General features: G+C 33.8%; 2 protein-coding genes and 2 non-coding genes across 11 annotated transcripts; 1 reads left to right on the top strand and 3 right to left on the bottom strand.

Moving 5' to 3' along the window:
- Nucleotides 1-12,083: 12,083 nt before the first annotated feature.
- LOC18586034 (expansin-A4) lies at nt 12,084-13,968 on the top strand. Its single transcript, XM_018129661.2, has 3 exons — nt 12,084-12,324; nt 12,704-13,022; nt 13,359-13,968. The coding sequence occupies exons 1-3, from the start codon at nt 12,174-12,176 to the stop codon at nt 13,666-13,668; spliced, it is 780 nt and encodes a 259-aa protein (XP_017985150.1). The 5' UTR covers nt 12,084-12,173; the 3' UTR covers nt 13,669-13,968.
- Nucleotides 13,969-14,781: 813 nt separating this feature from the next.
- LOC148760248 (small nucleolar RNA snoR143) lies at nt 14,782-14,968 on the bottom strand. Its single transcript, XR_016023270.1, has one exon. It is a non-coding gene; the product is annotated as a small nucleolar RNA snoR143 (small nucleolar RNA).
- Nucleotides 14,969-15,631: 663 nt separating this feature from the next.
- On the bottom strand, nt 15,632-21,404 carry LOC18586033 (factor of DNA methylation 1-like). 8 transcript variants are annotated; one of them, XM_088810456.1, is made up of 9 exons: nt 21,265-21,404; nt 20,453-21,070; nt 19,355-20,332; nt 18,367-18,656; nt 17,500-17,627; nt 17,138-17,332; nt 16,804-17,016; nt 16,007-16,265; nt 15,632-15,917 (listed from the first exon to the last, which is right to left on the bottom strand). In XM_088810456.1, the coding sequence occupies exons 4-8, from the start codon at nt 18,635-18,637 to the stop codon at nt 16,029-16,031; spliced, it is 1,044 nt and encodes a 347-aa protein (XP_088666582.1). In that variant the 5' UTR covers nt 18,638-18,656; nt 19,355-20,332; nt 20,453-21,070; nt 21,265-21,404; the 3' UTR covers nt 15,632-15,917; nt 16,007-16,028. The 8 variants fall into 8 exon arrangements, with proteins under 8 accessions (XP_088666582.1, XP_017984070.1, XP_017984071.1 ...); XM_018128581.2 differs by having other exon boundaries at nt 20,453-20,729; nt 20,938-21,387; XM_018128582.2 differs by having other exon boundaries at nt 20,453-20,665; nt 20,938-21,387.
- On the bottom strand, nt 21,253-21,355 carry LOC148760247 (U6 spliceosomal RNA). Its single transcript, XR_016023310.1, has one exon. It is a non-coding gene; the product is annotated as a U6 spliceosomal RNA (small nuclear RNA).
- Nucleotides 21,405-25,393: the final 3,989 nt, after the last annotated feature.

Genomic DNA, 25,393 nt, shown 5'->3' with positions numbered 1-25,393 from the left:
CGGCTGTGACCGGTTCTTAACCCCTTCTTTATATCCGAAAACCAGATAGGTATGCCACGTGGATGCCGTATGATTGTAGGAAAGCTTGTCAGATTTCTTTTTATTTATTTTTTAATTTATGGGGATAAGAAAAAGAAATAATATTTCATGGTTCGGATTTGTTGTGGGCATTTTTACTTTTGTATCGTGCACTCATTTTCTCATTGGTTTTGTTTTGCAAGGTTTACAGGAAAGGCATTTTATTATTTTGTAATAATTAAAAATTATAAAAATATAATGAATCACAAACATATTGGACTATAAAAATACAAATAATATATTTACTTATTAACAATATTTTTAGTTTTTTTAGTGAATTTCGATTAATTTGTTTTCATACATATGAAAAAATCTAAATGAAGAAAGTGATTAGAACTTTAGATTTTATTTTGACTTTATTTTTCTTACAAGAGATTATAACCGCTATGGTAATTAAACCTAGTTGGTAAGAAAATATAAAATAAAAATCTTTATCTCTTGAATGAAAATATCTTCGTAGCTTGTAACGGCAAGTATTGATCAATCGAATAAATCGATTAATATTGATTGAATTCAGTTTATTCAGTTACTCAATTAATTTTCAATGTTCAAAATTTATAATCAAAAAATAATCATTAATAAAATTAATTAAATATTTTATATATAATATAAAAGGTTGAACAAAATAGAAAAACCCATCAAATTAACCGAATATAAATAGATTTCGATTATTTTGATTTTAGGATAGAATTTGATTGATTTGATTATTTTTATGGAAATGTAAGTAAATCAATTTTTAAAATTTTAAAATTGAACCGATTGATCATTCACCTCTAATAAAATTGAATTGAAAACAAAAAAAGAAAGAGATTTTATTAATCTTTTTGGGTGCCGATGATTACTAAGTTGATCATATATTTTGATATATCGATAAGAATCATTTTTTTCCCTTATAAACACAAGTAATTACAAGGAAGAGTAATGTATGTATGTGAATACTAAACAAATAAAAATAAAAAACTAATGCATATAGCTCGGTGGTTAGTGATCATATTTTAAAGTCACCAAGCTTTATATCGATGTGCTAGTCAAGTGGTCACATTTCATTAAAATAGTGATAATTAAACAACAATTAGTTAGTATCTCATCATTGCATTAATAGTATTTAAAAATAATACCACCAATCTCATCAAATCTCTCACTTATATTGTAAAAATGAGATTTACAAAAACACCCTTAATTTTTCTATATAAAAGACAAAGCTAAAATGAAAAAAAAAATTACAAGAGTAGATTCAAAAGTTTGGTAACTTCTTACCTAACCCCCTTTAAACCATTGTGTTGAAGGATAATAATTTATATGCTAATTATCTCTCATTTTTACTCTTAATTTATATTAAATTAAGACAAAAATTTTGCAATCAATTTAAGTGATTATGATTCTTAATTTTAATAATCAAATATATTACTTTACAAAAAAAATAATTTAACCATTGTAATTGAAAATTCATAAAACTATTGGTAAATCAAATACCCACATACGGGTTTTTATCAATTTCGAGCCTTTTATTATCAATCATTAATTACATTTTTTTGAAAGTTAATCATTTAATTACATACATCTATACAATTAAAAATAAATAAATTCATTATTTATGAAAATTTTTAAAAAAATTGCATGCTGGTGCATGATAGTGTGGTGATATGTACAGTCAGCAACGTGTTTTAAATTTTAAATTATAGTAGTATTTTTGTAATAAAAATAAATAAATAAATAAATAAATATTTTATTTATTATTATTATGTGGTTGGGAAAAAGGGGTTGAGAGCCTAGAAAGTACCAAAAACAAGTGGCCCAAAGACTGACGATTATCCCATCAAAAAAAGTGCCGGATTATCTCTGTCTTTTATTTTACACCAAACAAAATATAAATAAATAATAATTATAATTCGGAAATTACTGCCGGTTTCCCGGTATGCCAAGTGGCGATAAATTAGTCAAGGAAGTGTTAGGTTTGGACACGTGGCAGTTAGGGGAGGGTCAAAGAAAGGAAGAAGGGAAGATAGGGGTGGATTGGGTCTGGTTGGGTTTTTGGTTGGCTACCCTTAAATTTTAGGCCATCAGCCATTTCATTGGCTTTGGTTGGCTTACTTGATAGGGCGGGCTAAATCAACATTTGGAATAGGCTAAGAATATTTTGATGGGCATATGTCCCTTGTAGCCTTTAGTTTAGTTTTTTTTTTTTTCTCTCCAATTTTTATATATAAAACAAGATTTATAGATTGAAAATACTATTGTTTTCAGTGTCAAACAAAGAAATAAGTTTTGAAAATAAAAAAACAAGGAAATAAGTTTTGCACTTTTTTTTACAATATTGTTTTGTTTGATATACATAAATTATTCATGAATGATATAAAATTCGTAAATATCTCGTATCAAAATTGAGTATAAAATGTTAATTTTATATGAATTTTACTATTTCAAAATATAAGTGAACGATTGTAGGTCGAAACCCTCGAGAATAAAAATTAAATCAATTTTTTTGGATAAATAAATCAAATTAATTTCTAATTGCATAGTTAACATCAAGAGAGTTTGGTGAGAATGATAGTGTCCCTTCTTCTTAAGTAAAACAGAAAAAATTGATGAATCCAATAGTCATCCATTGCTTTTGCAAATGTCTGACTTTACTTTTGTTATTATTATTATATAGAGGTTTTAAAATAAATTATTATTATTTTATATATAAACAATGGAGTTTTTAAAGGAATAAAATCACCTAAAATCTGAAAATCATGCTTTTTTTTAGTACACACAAAAAACATGTAATAAAATTTTATTAATCTAATTAAGGTAAGATTGGCCAACCAAAAAATAAAATTCCAAAGCCCTTTGATTATTTTAATCATAGCCCATTGAACTTTACGAGGTTATAATCATGAATAATGGCAATATCATCTTTAACTTTTCTTCCTTTATTTTCTTCAAGCATGTGATGTTATAGGAGGCAAGAAAGTATCCATTGGAGGTGAAGGGAATCTTCATAAATAAAATAACAATGTTAATTTGTTTCTTCCTTTTTTGGCTCAATTATTTCTGCCTATTCCTTAAAGAAGGGAATCTAATGTGGATAAGCCATGTCCTATAAAGCATATATAAAACCATGGTACAATGATTATGCAAAAGTAATAAGGTTAATGTCTCAAGACACCCATTACTTAGATTTTGAAGATTTAAGAATAAACTTTTACAGTATTAAAAAGGGAAAAAATAATTAATAAATTTAATATTACTTTAGATGGGGGTTTTCTCCCTTGGAAACCCACATGACATCTTCAAGAACAGCAACAAGGGAATCCTTGTGATCTCAAAGAGAGATGAAAACAAAGGCAAAAAGCATGTGATAGCTTGTGGATACAGCATGTCTTTGTGAGCTAAGCCAGCTAACTGTTCCAAAGAGAGAGAAAGAGAAACTTCACCCCAAGAAAGAGACAAAACATGGGTTCTAACCCTTTTTTTATCTATAGTTTTGGCCTTACGGGAAAAGAGATCTATGAACTTGCTTGGAGGAGAAGGGTGTATTAGTTAGGTTGTACCTTAGCTTATAAATCAAGATTCATTGATTTTGGAGTAACTTCACACAACTCTCTCTCTCTCTCTCTCTATATATATATATATATATTTATATATAGAATATGAACGGTTTAAATCGAATGAATTATACGCTTTTATGTTCTTTTTAACGAGAGTAACAATCCTTAGACAGACGAAGTATACGCGAAACCAAGCCTGGATTCATTTACTGACGAATTGGCTGAGAAATATGGATCTGGAAGACTGCAACTTTGCTAGAGGGAGTAATGAGTAGGGCACCAGGATTTTGTGTAAAGTGGGTATCAACATGCACATGCCTAATGAGGTTGGTTTTCTAGCTGTCTAAGGCTGTATAGGATGAATCTTGCTGGGGGAGTTAGCCAGTTAGGCCCTATGGCTCTTTTTTAAGTTCAAGCAGCCCTTCCTTTTGAGTGAACCTGGGAACTATATCATTCCAATTTCCAGGCTTGCAAACCTGTTGTCATTCAAGAGCAAAACTCTTTTGCCGATGGCTCCCTGTCAGATGGCAAATGAAAAAAAAAGTAAATTAATTTGGTTAATTAGCCTAATTAGAAAGTGGATTAACTTCCCATCTCAACAATTAAACCTTGGATACCAATGAAAGGAAACTTCAAAGGTCAAAACCCAAGATTTGTAGTCAAATTAAAACAACTGTGTCATTTTCTAATAAGTTAGGCAGATAAAAATATGACCAAAGTCTACAAGCTTGTCAATTTTTTTCTACTTTTTTATATATTTTTTTGTGCTTATGCAGATGTTGCTGCTCCAAATATCAGAATTCAATGTGATGAGCAACAGAATATTTATGAGAAGTTCTCTAATAATTTTTTTTCTTATCTTCATTAATAAATGTCTGAAAGCACCAATTCCCATTGACTAATGGATGAAACTTACAAACAAAGATAAAACTTTTCATAATGATTGTCTTCATATTGGATTGGCAGTTGAGCAACCTTTTCAAGATCCCAAAAATATGCGTAGACTGTATTAGCCTTATTCTTATATTCAAGAAAAATTATATAAGGAATCAAGTTTAAGTCCTCTTAATCACCTCATCACCCTAACTCCTAACATCATCATTTTCAGTTAAAGGGTTCAAACCGTTTACCTGGGCTTGAACCCAAAGCTTGGAAGTCCATCTGCAATTTTCACAGGAGCTATGGGAGGATTTGTTCATTGGTGCTTGATCCATGTCACTTGGAATACGGCCTTTGAATTGTTCAAAACTTAAGTTTCCTTCTCATGAATCTCACAGAAGGTGTTGAAATAATTTGATCTCAGAGCTTTCTGGACATTGTTTCCTGTTGAAATCATTTGATTTTTTTTCTCTTTATTTGCATGGATAAGAAATTCATTACAATTCACAAGAAACATTTTCCCCTTTCAATGTTTCAGCCATTTTTCCTAGAAGTTAAAGAAGGGCCAATTTGTTTGGTCAACACGTGAAGAAATACATATATCTGCATGGTCTGATGCAAGAGGTGGGCTTGGGCCATAGCATGGTCTGGCTTGTTTGAGACCTGTTTCAAGCCTGGGGTAGTTTGATTTGATATGTAAATTGAGAACAAATAAGCATTGGGTGCTATCTCCTGAAAGCTTCAAAAGGCAAATAAGGATGCAGCTTAAAGCAACAAAGACACTGCTGCAAAGATTCTATCTTAATTGATAAGCAAAGAGCATCACTTGCCTGACCCAGTAACAGTCACTCCATGCACTATAGCTAGGCTTTTGAGTTATCAGATCGTTATCATAAATGATATTTGTTGTAGAGAAGCATCTGCCTTAGATGACTTATATGTATGGCATGTTGCTTGTTTTCCTCTTTGTGGTGGGGTGATGACTTAAATGAGTAGATTTGGCATACTGGAACCTTCCAGGCAAAGATATTTGCTCTTGTTGACTCCTCAGTTTATAATTATGAACCACTGATAGCTCATAGCTTTTACTTATACAAAGGTTACTCAGAAATTATGTATAAGCAATTAGAACCCTATGACTAGTTGATTTGCTCAAATTTGTCTCCATATGTGCGGGTAAATGATGTTGTTTTGACCAAAAACGAGGCTGATTTTCAGAGAAATTTGTGAAGTTAAATGAAGAAATGGCAACTGCTTACTGCCTTTAGTTGTTTCTATGATCCAAAACGTTGGACCGGACATGGTCTGCAATTTGGAGAACAGGTTCCTTATGCAATTAGCTAACACTAGCCCGAAGTTGGGATTCACCTAGTATTTCATAAGATTGTACCAGTTCCTTCTGATTTTTTGTTTCCTGGAAATCTAAAAGATCAGCATCTGATCTTGCAGCTGAAAATTGAAAAGACCACAAATTCTTTTGTCAATTCTTTCTTGTCCGACCCAATAACAAGTACTAAATTATATAAAGTTAAGTGTCACAATTCACACCAATTTATAAGATATTATTTATTTTTATCACACAAAAAGAAGCTTACGGGTCGAAAATAACATGAACACTTCAATGCCGAGTTTCACTTTATTACACAGAGTTGATGTGAGATTGACGGTTCTCCTCTGAAACTGTGACACTAGGAGGCTCATTAGACCAGAATGTTTACATAAATGTTAATTTCGTTGGTGTAGCAAGAATTATGCCTGTGAATCTTGCTATGAAATCCTTCGTCGTCCAGTGGCTAGAATGTCTGGCTTTCACCCCAGGAGACCCGGATTCGGTCCTTGTCTTCCTAATTGATCCTTGTTCAGGCTTGAACTGAGTGTGTTAAACAGTACATGAAACAAGATGACCAATCTCATTGATTATGCCTCCACCACCCATGAACTTGATTTCTACTATAACTGACATCTCAAGGATTCCAGCTTGATGGGGCACTACTTCCTTCCAATCATTGATATGGCAAGCGATCTTCCATTCTGTTTCTCCACCATGAAGGCAACTGATTCTTGAATAAGGGTAATTTTGTTTTGAAAGTATAATCAAAAGATAGTTGATGATATACATATATACTAAATCATGCCTCATAATCAGATATCAATAACAGAGTTAATGCCTTATTATGTTCATTTATTATTGTCACCTTATTCTAATTTATATATAATATAATATTTAGTTATTTCGAGACGATTCAAGTGATAAAATTTAAATAGAAATCTTAAATTCGAACCGTGATATTTCCACTTGAGATAATAGCTAGAGAGCAAAATCATGTGGAATGATTGTCCATAGAATCAGCTAGCAAATCATATCAACTATATAAACAAGTAAACAAACTTTAATTAATAGAACCTGTAAACAAGAAGCAAAGGCCAGGGAATGATATTCATTCATAATATTAAAATTTTGACAGATGACATGTTGTTTGTAAGTCATTCATGGTGAAGCTCTCTGGTCTCAGCACAACGGAAATTTCAATGCCCTAATTTAAGATATAACCACCCATGACAGCTACTGGCCCAACTGATCAATGTAAGATGACTGCCTAGCTAAAGGGAAAACAAATGCAATACATGTGCCTCAAAAAATAAATAAATGAAATAAAGACTATAATTTTTTAGGCAACTCCTACCCAAAGCTACAAGATCTCCAAGAAGGGAAATGAAATTATTTCACCACATGGGATAAACCTGTCCCACAAACTGGGGCTATCATCACAGTTAAAACCCAAGATTGTATGATAAATTCACCTAAAATTTTGTTAGTTAGGCTATTGCTTGTCAAGCTTTTAAGCTATAACTTAACCTCCTTGAAAGAGGATAGTGACCCAAGGGTCTCTCTTTTTAGTATGAAATTAATCTTGGATTCTTATTCATTTACATGTGATTCATCCAATGATCATGCTTTATCAATTGAAATACAATTTTATGATACTATTTTTTTTGGGTAGTTTTTTCTTCGGTAGAAAACATATTTTTAAAATTAATTCTTTAACGAATGAAAATTATGACGACAAATAACCTTTTCTTCTTTGAAGAAAAAAATAGTAAAAAATTTAAAAATTATAACACTCCGAACAATGCAATCAAGGCCTGTAAAATCTTTACTTTAAAAATTTACGTTATTTACATATATTGCTATAATTTTTTGTTTTTCTTTTTCAGATTTGGGGTCATAACCACAATTCCAAAAAGATAATTTGTCTATGGAAATGTGGGTTAATTACCAACATATTTAAAGAACTTTAAACTAACAATCTAACACGCCCCTCCCCCCCGCCCCACAACAAGAAGATGATGAACATGTGACCCCTTTGGCCATTTATTTATTTAATTTTTTTTTATGGTGGTTAGGTTAGTTGATGAGTTAGTTACTCTGTTCATTAAGCTTAAAGTAGATTCAGCATATAGTGTGATAGAGAGTCAAAAAGGTCTCGAGTTTTGAGGACCCTCTACCCTTCACCAAGCCTAGAGAGATTTAATGGGCCTTTGCAAAAAGGAAAAAAAAGGAAAGAGAGAAACCAAAAGAATTGATGCATGGAAAAGAGCAAAGAAAGAAAGAAAGAAAGAAAGTGCTGAAGATATGATTCCAAATTTGCTTGCTCAAGAAACTTGGAACCCCCCTCTCCTCTCCTCTCTTTTTAGGGTTTGCGTAAAGCACAATAGAACTAAATATTTGGAGATATTATTTGGAACATGTTTTTCTTGTAAAGAACAGACATAATTTGGGTAATGGTCCCTTGGCTCAAGAACATGGTCTGGTAAAGATCAGGCAGGTTTTTTTTTTTTTTAAAGAAAGTAATGCATCAAGGATTTGGCACAAGCTATGTAGCTTTTGTTACTACTATAATTCACTTATAATCACTGCCCTTTGTTGGTATGTTTATTTAGTGATAAAACACTTATTAGGTCTTGACCTTTATTGCGGACCGCATACTCTATAAGTTCGAAAAAAATCTATTTTGTTTGTAAAAATTTAAATAAAATTGTAACGACGAATTGAGTTTTTAAGTAGTATTTAAATGCTCATTTTTTGGGTCTCTAAATCTTATAATATAAGCAATTTTTCTTCATTCATAGGGAATCAAAGAAATAAATTTGGGGCCATTAACTTGAAGGATATAGTCCATTCCATTTTTGCCTTCAGCAAAGTTTTCCTTGAAATTTGAAGGGTTATTAACTCATGGAATTTAGCTGAAGAAACCAAGTCCTTTCAATCTTTAACTGTCAACTACTTCTCTACCAACTGAAACTGACGTTTGCTGCTCATAATCACTTTGCATCTTTTCTTTTTCTTTTTAATTTGTTTTCTTATAAATATATTTTCTTCTACTTATTTGATTTTAATTAGGACTCGAGTATTTGACTCAATATCGGATGTGTATACCTTCTATTCAAAGAGTTCTCGATATCCATTTCCTTAAATATAAAAAAAATTATTTGATTTTAATTAACACTTAAACATTTGACTCAATAATCAATACCTATATATCTATTTAAGGAATTTTTGATACCCATACCCTAAATCCAAAGAAAAAAAAGGTTTTAATTAAGTAATTATAACCATTGATTATACTAATACCTACCCTATAAGGAAGGTATCAAGCTGTCTTGGAGGCCACTAATTATACCAAATCTTTGCTTGAATTTGTTCTTAACTTCAAATTATAATCTCATATTTATGTAGTCTATACTTATCTTATAATTTACTTCAATGAGAGAAATATTTATTCATCCAAAGGACAATCATTAAATGGCTTTTTCTTTCACAGCTTTCAATTCAAAGAAATCAGTACTATATCATCTTCTCTCACAACATAATATTCTATTCTTCTTGTTCAAGTTTTTTTTATACATTCTTTTTCTTTTATTTTACAATAGTATAATTTTCATTTTACAATGAACTACAACATTAATGGCCCTCTATCATAATATATTTATATATATGAGAGAGAATTTTTTTATGAAATTTATGTATATTCTCACGTACATATAAAGAACAAACGAAATTATCAATTTACGACAAACAACTAAAACTTAACCTAATAATTGTTACTTTTCTTTTGTGATTTGAATAATCTTTTCTCTCTTTGACTATATGCGTGTATACATATCAAAAGCATTATCGAAAAAGTGAGGATAGAATTATCGAAAAATACGGAACAAGAACATTAAAGATTTGTATCGATGGATAGGGTGTTTCTTTTTTTGTTTACAATTAAAGCAAATGGATAGCAATATTTGCTTGGTGGGGGTTGGATTGAGTATTTCATATATATGGGATTTTAGCCTTGGTGGGATTTTGGTGGCATCTTCACATGCAAAAGAGAGATTGGTCTCATCAACTTAATTTTCATCATAAGGATTTTCTCTTCTTGTTGTTGAACAACAAAGCATGAGTTATCTGAATGACGTGGTCGATTTCCACTAGATTTGGTTGATAGGGTTTAGGTCTCATTCCTTAATGCTTAGAGCTGTAAAGCACACCGCTCCCTAACTGTTTCCAACCTTTGTTTCTAGCTACCTATCTAATGTCCATAACTAGCTTTACATAATTCCCATTTCTCATATACTATTAAATTAATTATCATTTCTATCTTCCGATTATCATATTCTTCCAGACAAAAAAAAAATTATTATTCGAGTTTTAACATTATCATTAATAAGAATAATCATTTTCGTTTTTTTAAGTTAATTTTACGAAAACATCCGTTATTATAATGAGTTGAATTTAAATATAATCAACTTAACAATTTTTTGAATTTAAAGCACCCAATTCTCAAAAAACTTAAATATTTTTAGAAATTTTAATAATTATGTTTAGATCTGATATGAAATGAGATATATATTACAATTGTTTATCGATAAATTATATAAAAATTTAAATAATCAGATGTTACCTTAATTATACGACAAGTGATTTATATATGATTTGAGGATTTTAAAATAAAATAAATATGAACGTGTTTGGGTCAATTGAATTCGGAAATTCACATCTAGGTTTTATATATTAGGTATATTCATAAACTCACTAGAGAAGACTTTTGGAATTGGATTAGGTTTTTACGAACAAAAAACAAAAAGAAAAAAGAAAAAATACGGACATACTTTGACTTTTTAAAGTTAAAACCCATGGAACGTAGTGAAAGTGTAAAACCTTGACCACGTTTAATAAAGGAGTCCACTATAGCGTACGGGTAATGCACGGCGTAATACGTGGCCCGATGAATGCGGGTTAATGGGCCCCACTACCCCCCTAACTCTTGGTCTTCTTCCCCTTTCCCCCCTCTTTGAAATGTGCTGCCTTTTTTTTTTTTTTTTTGGGTTTGGAAATAATTATCTTCAAATTAACGTGTGAATGTAATAAAGCTCATTCAAAGACATGCATGCACTAATAAGCTGTTTTAAATTGACCAATTTTCCTTTTTTTTCATTTTTATTTACTAAAATTTTACTTTTTTTACTTTTTATTTATTTTTTTTATTGACTCGATTCGTCATATCATATTGTATTTTCAATCACAATTTAAAAAAGAATTTTTTTAACTCGTATCAAGTATATAATCTTTATAAATAAAGAGTTTTTTTATAATAAAGATTTTAATTGCATTTATTGATATCATATGATACATTATACATATATATGATACAATATTAACTAAATATGATACGAATTAATATATTATATCGTATTGGATTAAATATTGAAAATATATCAATGTTTTAAATTTATAATTATGTACTGGCCGCCCATGGTTAAAATGAAAAGTGTTCGAGCATGATGCAAATCTATCCGTACAATTAGTAGACCCCACTTTTCCCTCCATTTCAAGAAGCACTCCTCTTTTCCTAGTGCAAAAATTCAAAAGAAGGAAAATAATAAAATAAAAGATAAAAAGGAAAGAAGAGGGAGAGATAATGTTGGGAGCAACTAGGCAAGAAGTGTAATTGATGGCACAACTTGTAACTGAAGCAAACCAATTTCATACCAGGCCTGGAGGGCACCAACCCTATTTATATGTCCTGTCTCATTATTATATCTCATAATCAGTAACAGATTTAAAATTTTATATACAAAATAAGTAAAAAAATAATCATACACTGTCATTAATTTTTATATTTTAAATTTTATATGTATTATAATAAAAAAATTAAAAATTAAAAATTAAAAATTTAAGAGATGACTAGTGTCACAATATGTTGTTACCTTCATTCTACCACTATTCATAACCCTACCTTTCCACCAAATCCCTCCAATTTTCATAACAAGAATTTGTTAATTCCCAAGGACAATTCTGTCATAATTAACACTGTAAATTTGAATGGAATTACCTCCAAGATAAACAAAGAGTGAAAAAGAGTAAAGCTTTGCTGTAATTAACAATGGAGACCAGGACTGCACTAATTAAGGAGATAATGATAATCTTGGATCGAACAAAATTTTCCACTTTTTTGACAATGTTCCCTCCTTTTTTTTCTCTCTCTCACTGTCTTAACCTTTCCTTCTCTTTGTTTTCTCTCCATAAATAGCAGTCTACACTCTACCTTCTCTTCACAAACCCTTCAAACCCCACACCTTTAGCTTCTCCCTCCCTCCACTTTCTCTGTCTGTTTAGGACAGTCAAAAAGAAAAATGGCAATTGGGAGTGTTGTTGCTTGTTTGGTTGCTTTGAATCTCATTTTGGTAGCTGTTGAAGCTAGAATTCCTGGTGTTTACTCAGGGGCTGAATGGCAGACTGCCCATGCTACTTTCTATGGTGGCAGTGATGCTTCTGGGACAATGGGTACTTCTTCATTCTACTGCATTCAAACTTTAGAAAATGAAAAAATAAAAAAAAATTCTTTCTTTCACCACCTTGAGTTGTCAATTTGAAGACTTAACCATGTTCAATCTTTTTGTCCCTATCATTGTTTGTAGACTTCAAACTCTGCCTCCCCTGCTGCTTTTCCTGGATATCATAGCTAAAACAGACGTGTGATGGCCAGTTTTTTTCATTGGAAAAGGCCTTTTAGTCAATGTTAATAAGCACTCGTGAACGTTTACTTTCTGGAAATCCAAATGACTTCCAAGAGAATGCTTTTACAACCAATTCTAATTCTCAAAACCAGGAAGATTTCGACTTTTTATCTGACATTTTCTTTTCCACTTCGAATAATCTTCAGGAGGAGCTTGTGGCTATGGGAACTTATACAGCCAAGGCTACGGAGTTAACACGGCAGCTTTGAGCACTGCCCTTTTCAACAATGGCCTCAGCTGCGGTGCCTGTTTCGAGATCAAATGCGCAAATGAACCACAATGGTGCCATGCTGGTAGCCCTTCAATTTTCGTGACTGCAACCAACTTTTGCCCTCCAAATTATGCTCTTCCTAGTGACAATGGTGGCTGGTGCAACCCTCCTCGCCCTCACTTTGATCTCGCCATGCCCATGTTCCTTAAGATTGCTGAGTACCGTGCTGGCATTGTCCCTGTCTCTTATCGCAGGTAAAAAAACAAAACTTCCGTAGTTCCTTCGTCAACCAGTTTAGCATGATTGAGCTCCTCATTTTAACTTTTCAGGGCAATTTTTATCATTTTTCACTTGATATATTCATAAAAATTTGACATATTTTCGTGTTAGTTGAGGCAATTTTCCTCTTTAATTCAAGACCATCCATTGCTTTTTGGCCCTACATTCTACTCTTCAGAATATGAAACCAGTTTGAGGTTTAACCCACACTTTTTCCCGCGTAACTCACTATTCCTGAGAAACGAACAGAACCCAAGAAACCCAATCTTTTACTTTTCTTCAAGCTGATTGAAAAATATTTCCTTCGCCAGGGTGCCATGCCGGAAACAAGGAGGAATCAGGTTCACAATCAATGGTTTCCGTTACTTCAACTTGGTCCTAATCACCAACGTGGCAGGCGCTGGTGACATCGTGAAGGCAAGCGTGAAGGGTTCGAAAACAGGGTGGATGAGCTTGAGCCGAAACTGGGGCCAGAACTGGCAATCCAACGCCGTTCTGGTCGGCCAATCTCTCTCTTTCAGGGTCACCGGCAGCGACCGCAGAACCTCTACCTCATGGAACATTGTCCCTTCCAATTGGCAGTTTGGCCAAACTTTCACAGGCAAAAATTTCAGGGTCTAATCTAATCTTAATGAAGGGTTTCTTTCCTTTTTTGGGGGTTTTAATATCTTTTAGTTTTATTTTCCTGGAAAATGAGGGAAAGTGTGTGGTGAAGTTGCTTTGACTTTTGAGGCTGGGGGAAGTGGCTTTCATTTTATAGTTTTTACTGTTTTTCTATTTTTGGGTAAGAGGGTAAAGGTAAAGAAGTGAGATGTAATGGGGGCTGAAGTGGCTTGGAAAGAAGTTGTAGCCCGCAGCTTTGATACTCTTTTTTCTAATATATATATATATATAATTTAATGAAAGAAGTGTTTTATCTAAGTATTTTATGTTTATCTCTTTGATGAAAAAGATGAACCAAAACCCAAAGAAAGAAAAGGGTCTGGATACATTGGATTCTTCTATGCTATAGCCGAAAGGAGGGTCATCGGATTCCTCATGTAACGTGCATTTGAATGTCTCTTTTTGAACTACCTAAGCCTAAAAACCAAAACATTAGGAGCATAGACCTTGACCTTTAATCACTTCGGTTCTGGTGTTTGACTTGATAACATTTGAATGAACTTAAGCTTGAGACCAGCTGTTCCTAAAACCAAGATAACCCAACACTGATTTGAGTTGATGTCTATTCAAAACATTCAAAAATTTTCTTGTGACTCCAGTCTTCTCATAGTTGCTGGCATTTAGCCATTTATTGCTGTCAATTCAAGGTAAAGTCTTGTTCTTCTCATATCCATGGACAGTAGCACCGAATATGGTGATCTGAAGTATAATTATGGTCTATTGGGCAAATTGAACAACACCTTTTTCAGGTTTAGCTTCTTTATTTTTTGGTTGAACTCTGCAGTTCACTGCTGAGGCTTTCAGTTCATTCCAATCTTCAATCAGTACAATTTTTTTGCTTGATCTAAACCCAATGTCAAATTTTCAATATCTAACCAGGGAAATAAGCAGAGCAGGAAAAAAACCACGAAAATATGGACAACAAACTTTAGGAAACTATGCTAAGTTTGGACATTATGATTTTCTTTCCAAACTGCCATTTGAGATCCCTTTGAACCCAAATTTCAATCTGGATCAAATCTTTTAACCTGAAATATAATGAGATTACTAATGCAAAAAGTAAAGAAGAAGAAATGTGAGATGGAATCAGTAGACAAAAGGGATGAAAATGCCCTTCATCTGTGGATACCATCCCTACGGTTGTCTGGCCGCTGCCTAATCCAGCTTCTTTGGGTTTCAAAGAAAGCAAAATCAGGCTTTTTATTTCTGCACTGTTGTTAAGAAACAAAGCATTAACCAAGAATTTTGCTTTCCTTCACGACAATACAACAAGTGCAAATATTACCAAAGAAGAAGAAAAACCTAAGGCTAAGGGCTCATATCAAGTGTAAAGATTGGATTTTTAAGTCATTGTGGGAAAAACCCAGAAAGAAAAAGGGCAGAAAAAGAGAAAAAGAAAGACAAAAAGGAAAATTTTTGAGGCACCAAAGCCTTGTACAGAAGGCGGCATCTTCAAGTTTTCCTTTTTATTTTCTTTGTAAATCTTTTTATAATCCCACTCAAGCCTCTCTCTTTATAATCACAGCCCTTGCCTCCCCCCGTAAACATATAAGAGAAGAATTTTGCAGAAAGAAGGTTTAACAATGCACAGTGCCCTGTGATTTACTGAGTTCTTGAGAGCTGGGAACTTGGTGTGGTTGAGGAGGCGCGATTAGGGTTTAGAATAGTAGATTCAAGATGGGTTTTCCCTTTTTATATTTATCATGGGTATTGGGCTAGGGTTAGGGTTTAGCAGAGCCCATCTCTTTACCTTTTGTTCCTTTCTTGGGCTTCTTCTTTGCTTGTTTTCTTTTTAGGGTTTGCCTTATTCTTTTTTTCTATGTTCTTTTTAAATTAAGGTTTAGACAAATTTTCAAGAATAAATGTCAACAATAAGGGGAGAGGGAGAGAGCAAAATAACAATCATATGTTTTGGCTAAAGAGAGTGCAAAGTATAAACATCAACCTTTGGAAATTTCCCAAACCTTTAACAACAATTTATCAGAGGCCCCAAAGCAATGCTTAACAATCTACATTTCATCTGTGCTTTTCCATATCTACAACATTTACCAGTTATACCTGTTTACTGGATAAAGTTTTTCATCTACGAAAGTATTAAGTTGCTTGTGTACTTCTGCTTTCATATAAACTAAATAGATAAGCAAACAGCGAACCCATGAAGCAGTTGACAGCAGGCAACATAAGAAGCTTGGTTTTCTCAAATGGATCTGTTTGATGTACATATTGCAATGACTTAGTAGTATTATGTTAAGTAAAGAGAGAAGCATCAGTGAAAGTAATGGCTAGGTAGGCTTACCATGAAATAGTTGCTGGGGTACCTAGGTAAGCTTTCTTTTACGCTTATGAGTCTTCAGTTGCTTGATTATGTATTGAATGATTTCTTTCATACTGGCTCTCCTTCCCTCCTTTAAGTTCCATATTTCAGGGACTGCATACCTTCCACTTGCATTGTATTCATTCATTTCCATCAGTGCAGTGGTGACAGCCTCAAATGCAGCCTCACCGTATTCATTTCTCAACTCTTTCAGCTTCTCATCATCTTCATCTACTATTTCCTGCATCACATCAGCAGTTAAAGAGTCCTCGAAAGGAAGTCATACACAATTTGATAAGGATTTTGTCAAAACTTTCAGAACGTAAGAAAAAAGTCATCCCCTGCATATTTAGGTCTCAACAGGAATGAAAGTGCTTGATTCTCACACTTAGAAATTTAAACAACCTTACAAGGTGAAACTTATTCTGGTCTGACAGCTAAGCATAAGTCTCTTTCACGTAATTAGCTCTTCTTTGACATACATATTGAGCACATTTAGGACAACAGATTCTCTGCCCCTGTTACTGTTTGGGAAGGGGGAAAGGTCTTCGATGGTTCCATCCATAATTGGGATAATGATGAATGTAAGGTTTGTTGCCAATCCTTCTAGTCCACAGCTATTACTTGGGTAGCTTCCAGAAATAAGCATCATTTCAATAAAAGTTATGCTAAAAGAATCCAGCCAATGTTTTCCTAATTTATTTTTTCAAGTAATGCCAAGTGCCAATAAGGCAAAAGCACAAAATTATTTTATAGGTGCAGTTGGTGTATGCGCATACCTGCAAGTTGCCTCTGAAAGGGATCCTCTTAAATGGGTGCCATTTTGGATCCTGAACATTCTGTTCCCATGATGAACATAATTTAGCAGATATTTCCTGCCAATCTTCATTAGGGAACTTTAGTGAGCAAGCAACTTCAAAAGCTTTTTGATTAATCTCTCCCATTCTTTTGACTCCAAGAGTTGTTCTGCTATTCAACATATCTTTCAAACCCTGCAAATCAAGACCAGGATATCTTCCATTGAGCACCTTGCGTTTATACCTAATTTTGAATTGGGATTTGAGCAACAAAAGAAACAAAACATTGGAGGAGAGAGAAGAGAAACATGAATACATTTATTGATTCTTTACGAGCATCTTGGAGTTCTTGATTAGTTAAAATCTGCTTGACTGTCAGACAATTGTAACGGCTTTCCAGATCTTGCAATGCCTCTGATTTTTCCTCCAACTCTTTCCTTAGAGCAGCAACCTGAGCACTTGAAGTTTTATCAACTTCAACAAGATTTTGACAAGGCAAATTCTCTTTCAGCTGCATCAGATATAATCCAAATAGTTGAGTCAGCTTGGCAAATCATAACCATTAAAAATGTTGAAGCTAAATCCTAGAACAAGATTCATTTATGTTAAGGTAGAAACAGGGGACTGTAGGTTTGTCTAGTACACATCTAAAATAAAAATTAAGACAAGTATGCTAACCACTTCCATTTCATTGATCAAGGTTCTTCGTTCCAGATCACTCTGGGATTTACACTCTTCTAGTTCCTTGGTACGCTGCCCAAGTTTACACTTCAGCTTAATATTTTCAGACTTAACCTTTTTAAGTTCTGGGGGAAAAAAAGGAGTGAGAAAACATGTGGAGAAAATTTAAGAAAACATTGTGAACAGGTACTAAAGCTGGTCTGTTCAATGTGGAAAAAAAAGACATCTAGATTTATATGGCATTGGTTTAAATATTGTTTTTATATTGAATCCATCTATCACAAAATATTTCAACTAATACAAATCAGAGAAAAATAATCACATTAACATATCTCAAATCACATAGTAAGTACTGCTTATCCTACAAGCATTAGCAACAGTCTGAAAATCAGGAGTTTCTGGAACTCAAAAATCCTCTTCTGAACAGTGGTTATTGGTTAAGCAACATAAGAATAGTAGAGCATGCTTTTCATAAGGTTCCAAGCCTTGTATAGCCAAAGTGTCCCTCCTATATGGTATGATATTATCTGAGTCCAATCACCATAAATTTATCTACGCATAAATTTATTCCACTGAGTTCCCTTTTAAGCATGCTAGAACTATTACCTCCATTTAGTTCATCCTGTAATAATAGATACATACAAAGGCAAGCAATGATGATCTTCTGTTTAAAAGCTGTAAGCCAAATTTCATTATTAAGGAACTTCAGGTCAAGAGTAGTATAACTATAATATGATTTTGTGGGCAATTTCCTAGATCAATCAAAGCTGTAGATGCAAAGCCTCTCACAGACCACACCCAATTTTTTGTACCAAATGATTCAATGTATAATATTTTGCTCAGTATGCATATACTTTGAAGTACCTTTAACAAATTCATCTCGCAACTTAGTGTTCTCATCCATCAGCCGTCTCACAGTTGTATTGTATTTAAGCTCCCAGTCCAGCAACTTACTGTCCTTGGAGTCAATTTTTGCTATGAGGCCATCAACAAGTCCACGAAGAGTTGCAGTTGTCTCATCATATTTATGTTCTATTTCAGACAACTGCTGATTTTTGTAATCAATCTCATGTATGAGATTCCGAACAAGCCTACGTTCTTTCTTCAGCTCCTCTTCAAAATAGTGTCTCTCCATTTCAGTTAAATCAAAATGCCTGCAACATCAATCAAACAAATGGATTACATTAAACTTTGAAGAAAATGATTAACACTGGTATCATTGGAAATTTCAAATCTTTGAGACGTATTTCCAAAAATGAATGAATGCCATAACAAGCAAAGCAAAACCATCTAATCACAAGACTACAAACTCAAAAGTTTTCAAGTTCAAATTCTGAGATTTGAAATGCCTAACTCTGTTATGTAACTCAAGACCCAATGAGTCTATTGAGTCTCCATAATCCAAATAAAACCCAAAGAGAGAGTGAAAGCAAAAGCAAAATGTTGGAATCATAAATTGTTACTTAATATTAGTTACTAAAAGTAAGGAAATGCATTTTCTACAATTACAAATAGCATGAAGAACAAACGGAAGAAACCCAGTATTGGAATGGTAAAATGGCAAAGGCATCGGTAACAAAGCAAACATTTTTTCCATTGCACAAGTAAAAATGCGATCCTCTGGAATGTGAAAAGCATGAGGTACAAACGTTAAAAACCAACTAAAAGAGAAGAAAAACACTGCCTTCTGGAAGGTAGAATGACTAAGGCCGGAGGTATATATCAAAAAAGCCTGCATGTTTTCTCTTGCACAAGTGAAATGTGGTCCTTTGGAACTTGAAAAGCAAGGAGACTATTCCCTTTTGGCTAACATGGAACCTTCAATAATATATAAATAGATAAACAATCTTACAAATTCAACAAAAATGGGTTTCACCTCTCCTCTTTATTCTTCCTTCTTCTTGGAACTTAGAAGGAGTTAATCTCTTCAAAGTCGAGGTTTTGTTCTGCAAAAGAGCAGAAGGAAAAGGTCACTGGTAGTACTGTTACTGCCAAGTGGCAATGTTGGAAAAGACCAAGATATCAAGGATGACACGTGGCTCTTTCCAAGACCAATATGTCCTAGGTAGCAACAATTGGACCCGAAAAAGCTGTTATCTTCCAATCATTTTGGTCATCTCTTTATCAATTCAATTGTCTTTCATGAAAGTAGAATTAACCTTTCACTTTCATGGTTTTGTGATTTTCTTAGTATTATTGTTGTCTGTTAAGCCATTTACTAGTAAAAGACATGAAATGAGACCCCAAGCCTATCTCTTCAATGAGAAGAGACTCTAATGCTAATGGCGGGTTATTGCCTTATTGATGAACATGATATTAGTTTAGAATAAGCAAATTGAAGGTTTTCAACAAGAAGAAAGCTTTACCCTCTTTGCTTTGCTCAAACAGAGTCAAAATCAGAGTGCTTTGGAAATGTAAATTGGTTTCATTTCATTCTAATCTAGATGCCAATTGCCAAGCATTCCCATAAATGCCTTAACATAAAGAGAAAAAGAACATCTTTCTTTTGTTGTTGAAGTACAAAATTCATCTTTCTTTGATTGAGTGTTCCATTATACAAACCAACCCTTTCCAATGGCAGTAAGCAAGCCTTCCTCAAAGTCAAGCCGAGGCTTATTAAACTGAAATGAAATACTAAATGGGCACTTGCAAATTTTCATCTATTAAGTCTCTAAAATATTGCTTAAAATACTTCATATGGTCTTTGACACATTGACTTCGGCTAAGAAGATTGCAATATCCAGAGAGCTTTAGGAAGCAAACATCTCCATAAAGTTGTCTCTTCAATCCTCCAAATTTTGGTCAGTTCATTCCAAAAACTTTGCAAATCCTACCATAGCAACAGCAATGATCAGTCTTTGCTTACAATAACTTATAATAAGACTGAAACATACAGTGACAGTTCATGCATATGGAAGTAATCAAATTGAGCTGAACCTCATAAACTTACCCACTCTTTTCGCAAGTATCATGTAGCTCAAGGTTACTCTTGCTCTTTTTGATGTAAGATTTTTTATCTTCAGCAAAATCTTTTCAGAGGATTCACCATGATTATAAGAATCATTGATAGAATGGATTTAGCTGCCATTTAAAGAGGCTTCAGCCTCTTTGTCTCAACCTTCATATTGGCTCCAAATTACTTACTAGAAACAGAATTTTCAACCTGCAGAAGACCTTGATTAATTTGGGGGCACTTCTCTGTTTCTTCCTTGAATCTTCCTTATGTTCTATAGCATAAAATGGCAGGAGACAAGCACCAATAACTAGCAAATATAACCAAATAAAGCAGTATTTCTAAGAATTCAGCTCAAGAGTCAAGTGTAAAGACCATACTAACTCAAGCACAATCTCAACCAAAAGAAAGGGTACTTAGTAGTAAGAGCAGTCATTTCCTATATCAGAAATCCAGTTTCTACCAAGGAAAATTAAACACACCAAAGAGTGGGAGTTTATAGATAGCAGCTACTGCATCAGTTTGTAGAAGAACACATCGTATATTGAGGATCAACCATGCCCTTTCATATCCAGGGAAAGCAAAAAATTTTGGCATGATCAGAGAATTGAGCACCTGCAAATCACCGGAAACAGATCAGCTAAGCCAGACCTATCTGAATTTAAACTAACATGAGCCTCTTTATCAGTTGTTTAGCTAATTCTAACACCTGGCCCTTCAAAATGAACATGAAAATTAGCATGAAAATGTAAAGGAAACTGGGAAATAGATGGAAAATACAGGGAAAAAATCAGAAAAAAAATTTGGACCATTTCTCGATTTGTGCGTGTCATCCTTGCGCAGGGGCCATGCTAATCTTCTCTGTATCGTTCCAATTTTATCGGATGTCCCCGAAGGGACGTCCAGAGGGTTGATACTCTCTGCTATATAAAACTTGTTACTTTTCTCTTCCTGACTAATGTGGGAGTTTTAGTTGGATTCTGACTAAACTGACTAGGGCCTTACTAGTGGGCTGGTTGAGTGATAGGCGTGGCACAATACCATAGGCTTTGTGGTTGTAGGACCCTTTTAGTTCACGTAAACCCCACGCGTGGACTGTTGACGTGTCTCAACTTGATGAATGGGTCTGAGTCCTAGACATCAAAGCCCAGCTGATCACTTTTCCTCAAGTAAGGAAAAAGTTTTCGTGGGGCAATTAGCTTTAAGCTTTGGTCAAGTTTTGGAGCAGTTGGCAACAATTGTCGTTGAGCCTGAATTTTGAAGAAAAATGAAGAAGATTATTGACATAACTTGATGATACCAAGTTTGCAGTTAAATAATTACAGCTTGTGATTTTTGGGTTGATTCAGAAGTATCAGTAAGGGCCAAGCATATACTGGCTCTGTCACTTCCTATATTGTGGGTCTTCAATTCTTGGATGGTGCACTCAACTGCCTCTTTCAGGCTAGCTTTTCTTCCCTCTGTCAAGTTCCAAAGTTGGAGAAGTATGTATCTCACACTTCCATTGTACTCATTCAATTCCAGCAATGCATTAGATACAGCTTGCAAACCCTATCACAGTTGGTTTTTTTTCTACAGCATCCAAAACAACAGAAATGAGAATAAAACTCTGCACATTTTTTAAGTAAATTCATGTTATCACATCAAGTTCACTTAGTTCACCCATTCCATGCCATATATGGTTCATACCAATGTTTCTTCAATTCAAAGCTCCGTAAGCAGGTTTACCTACTCGACCCTAACCAGTTCCAATCATACTGCTAATGTATAATTTGGAACAGGACTTGTGTTCATATGGTTGAAGATGAATGATTCGGCATGCGATGGGCTGCCTTCTGATATAGTTGTAGGTCATGGAAGTCGAGCATTCTTCATGAGTATTTGTGGGATATTTCATATTTTTTGATGTAATTTATATTTTTTTAATGTTCTTATTTCCCACTTTCATTCTTGTCTCCTCATCATTTCTTTAAATTTTTTCTCTCACAAACTTATAACTAATTTTTGTTTAAATAGATTAAATTTCATAACCAAATACAAGTAAAAAATCACAAAAATAAAAAAGAAAATTCAGTAAAAAAATCACAAAAATGTCAGAACGCATTGGTTGAGTTAAACCAACCCAATCCAACAATGTTTAATATCAAAATATTGAGATTCTTGCTTTTCAGTTGTGTTCAAAATGACCCCCATCGGTCTTCCTTTTTCTTATATAAAGCATTTAGCCATTATAATTCTAAGTGATGTGGGATATTTCGTTGGTTTCAACTACAAAGTGATGAGGGATGTAACCTGATTAATCCCTACACGTGGGGGGCTAGCAGCAGAAATTGACTTGAATGATATTTCTTCTTCTCCTTGCGATATTCATTCCACAATGAAGCAAAGTTCTGAAGCTCTCTCATCTGCTTCTTCCCCAATATTACCTTATCTTCATGGCTTCAAAGAATGGTTTACTGTCTAGCTTCTCCCATTCTCTTTACACCAATAAGTGCAACTGGATATTCTCAGTAACAATTGACAACTTGAACTTTATTATCTTACAGATCCTACTTCAAGAACTGCATATACATATCCAACAGCTAGCAAAGTTTTGTCTAAATAGCAGCACACTGATTAAATTGCAGAATCTCCCTTTCTTGAGATGATGACCAGTGAGCTCAACACACAAGATGTTATTTTAAGGATCAACTTTGCTCTTCAAAATCTTTTCCATAATAATAATAATAATAATTTTTTTAAAGAAAATTCTGAAGAGAAATGAACAAGCCACTTAGGTTGTAATGAATAGATGGTCATGTTAGTATGTAAGCAGGTCATGAGGTGGGAGTTTGTTTGTGTGCATCAAAGTAAAGCTCAGTAGATGAGGCTGCAATCTGCATCTCATCTTAAAATGAGCATTAACCAAAAAAAAAAAAATTCAGTAAAAAAATGACATATTTTATATTTCATATTTTTTTATATAATTTATATTTTTTAAAATTTGATTATAAGTAATTTTTATTTGTATATGCAACAATTATAAAAAATTTGATTATAAGTCATTTTTATTTGTATATATGACAATTATTAAATTTCACATACTTTCATATTTTTTAAAATTTGATTTAAAATCTCATCTTAAAACGAGCATAAAAATGGTGAATAAAATTTAATTTCAATATTATAAAATCTCCTCTTGAAATGAGCATAAAAAAAGCAAAGAAATTTCATTTAATATATTAAAAACATCACAAAATAGTTAGACCGGGTTATACGCACCCGGTCCGACAATTTTTTATTACAGCGTGGTGGAGGGGCTGGTAGCCATCTCAGAGTAGAGATGACAGTGCCGGTGCCTAACTCTCTATTATATAAAGCATTTAAGATTCATATGTCTGAGTAATGTGGGATATTTGGCCTCTACACCTGATTAAACCCCTGTATTACTCCCATGATTGGGAATGCCCTTTAAGCTAAGATTGCGTTGAGTCAGTATTTGATAGAATATTCCCATGCATGCCCAAATGGAACGATGCAAATTACGATGAAATGAAGTCGAGATCCTTGAGATATTCATCCCAGAATTAGTACACTTCCCACACTCCTGCAGCAACGCACCATTGCTTGCTCGTCTTCAGGCTCTCTACTCTTTAAGAGTTGCCTCCATCTTCCTCAAAACTTGTATATCATCTTCATCTCCCATGTATCAGGAAAGGGAAATGCTGCTGGTTAAGATCCTTCAAGGTGTTGTGGATGTGAGAGGAGAGCCAAGAGTTGTTTATATTATCAGTAGAATGTAATTATTGACAAGGCAAATACAAATATATACATTACATGTGAGTGTTGTTTTCGTTGGAAATCAGTGTTGATAAAACAATGCTGATTTCAACATATACAACTTGAATCTTTCGATCCAAGCATGGTAAGTGCATGACATGGGAGTGTTCGTTTCATTGGAAATCATTGTTGACACAACAGTGTTGATTTCAACTTCATCATCATGTCAGTTTTGTTTAACATTAATTAATGCTAACCAAACTTGAGAGAAAAAAAAAACCAATCATTCTAATCTAAATTTTCAAACTAATTTTTATTCAATTTAATCAAATCTCAAGAAATATATAAAAGGGAATTATAGAAATGTAATGAGAATGGAACCAGTATCGCCAAACTTCACCAATTCCTTTTCTCCGAAACGCGTTCATTTAACCGCAAGTACCCGCAAAATCCCACATCGCCAAGTCTCGAGCCAACAAGCCGATATAAAATAAAATAATTTTCTCCTGTGGCACGCCCCCGAGACGTATGGCTTAGACGGCGTCTAAGCACAGCCCCACCGGGGGCACTTGGCTTAATGTTGGTCCGGTTCAATACTTCAGTCGCATGGTCCTACCTACACGGACAGGCTTGGGCCATGTGCCCGCTAAATCAATATGAGAGCCAGACGTCGCCGTGGGTCTGACCGGTGGCTCATCAATTCCTTACCTAAAATGAGCCCTCGAGTTATCAACATTAGCCACGGCCGGGGTGGTGGCCGGCCAATTTTTTTTTTAAAAAAAAAAACTCATATTCTTGCATTATCCCACATCGAAAAAAAAAATGGAAGAAGCTGATGGACCGCAAAATCCCACATTGGAAAAACGAGAAAGAAATTTCCCCAGAAGCTGATGGCTTCCAAGCGTCAAAGCTCATACACAAAATAAAACCCATTGTTATCAAAGACTTGTTTTAAAATATTTTCATTTACGGCCTTAAAGAGTGAAAACCCAGAGTTTCAGTTTCACAAATTGAAAAGCCAAAACCAAAAGAAGTGATGTTGGTGGGATACTGACCATTCACACAAGCAAATATATCAAAGCATACAACTCACTAATTGCTCACCTTCAAATCCAGAAACAAAACAAAATCAAAATTTTTCAGTGAAAGAATAAAACCAAAGATGAACAGCAGCTTTGT

The sequence above is a fragment of the Theobroma cacao genome, chromosome 10, assembly GCF_053813885.1.
Source record: "Theobroma cacao isolate CCN51 chromosome 10, ASM5381388v1, whole genome shotgun sequence".
Taxonomy (NCBI): Eukaryota; Viridiplantae; Streptophyta; class Magnoliopsida; order Malvales; family Malvaceae; genus Theobroma; species Theobroma cacao.
The sequence above is the reverse complement of the archived record's forward strand: the minus strand, read 5'-3'. Positions and strand labels throughout refer to the sequence as shown.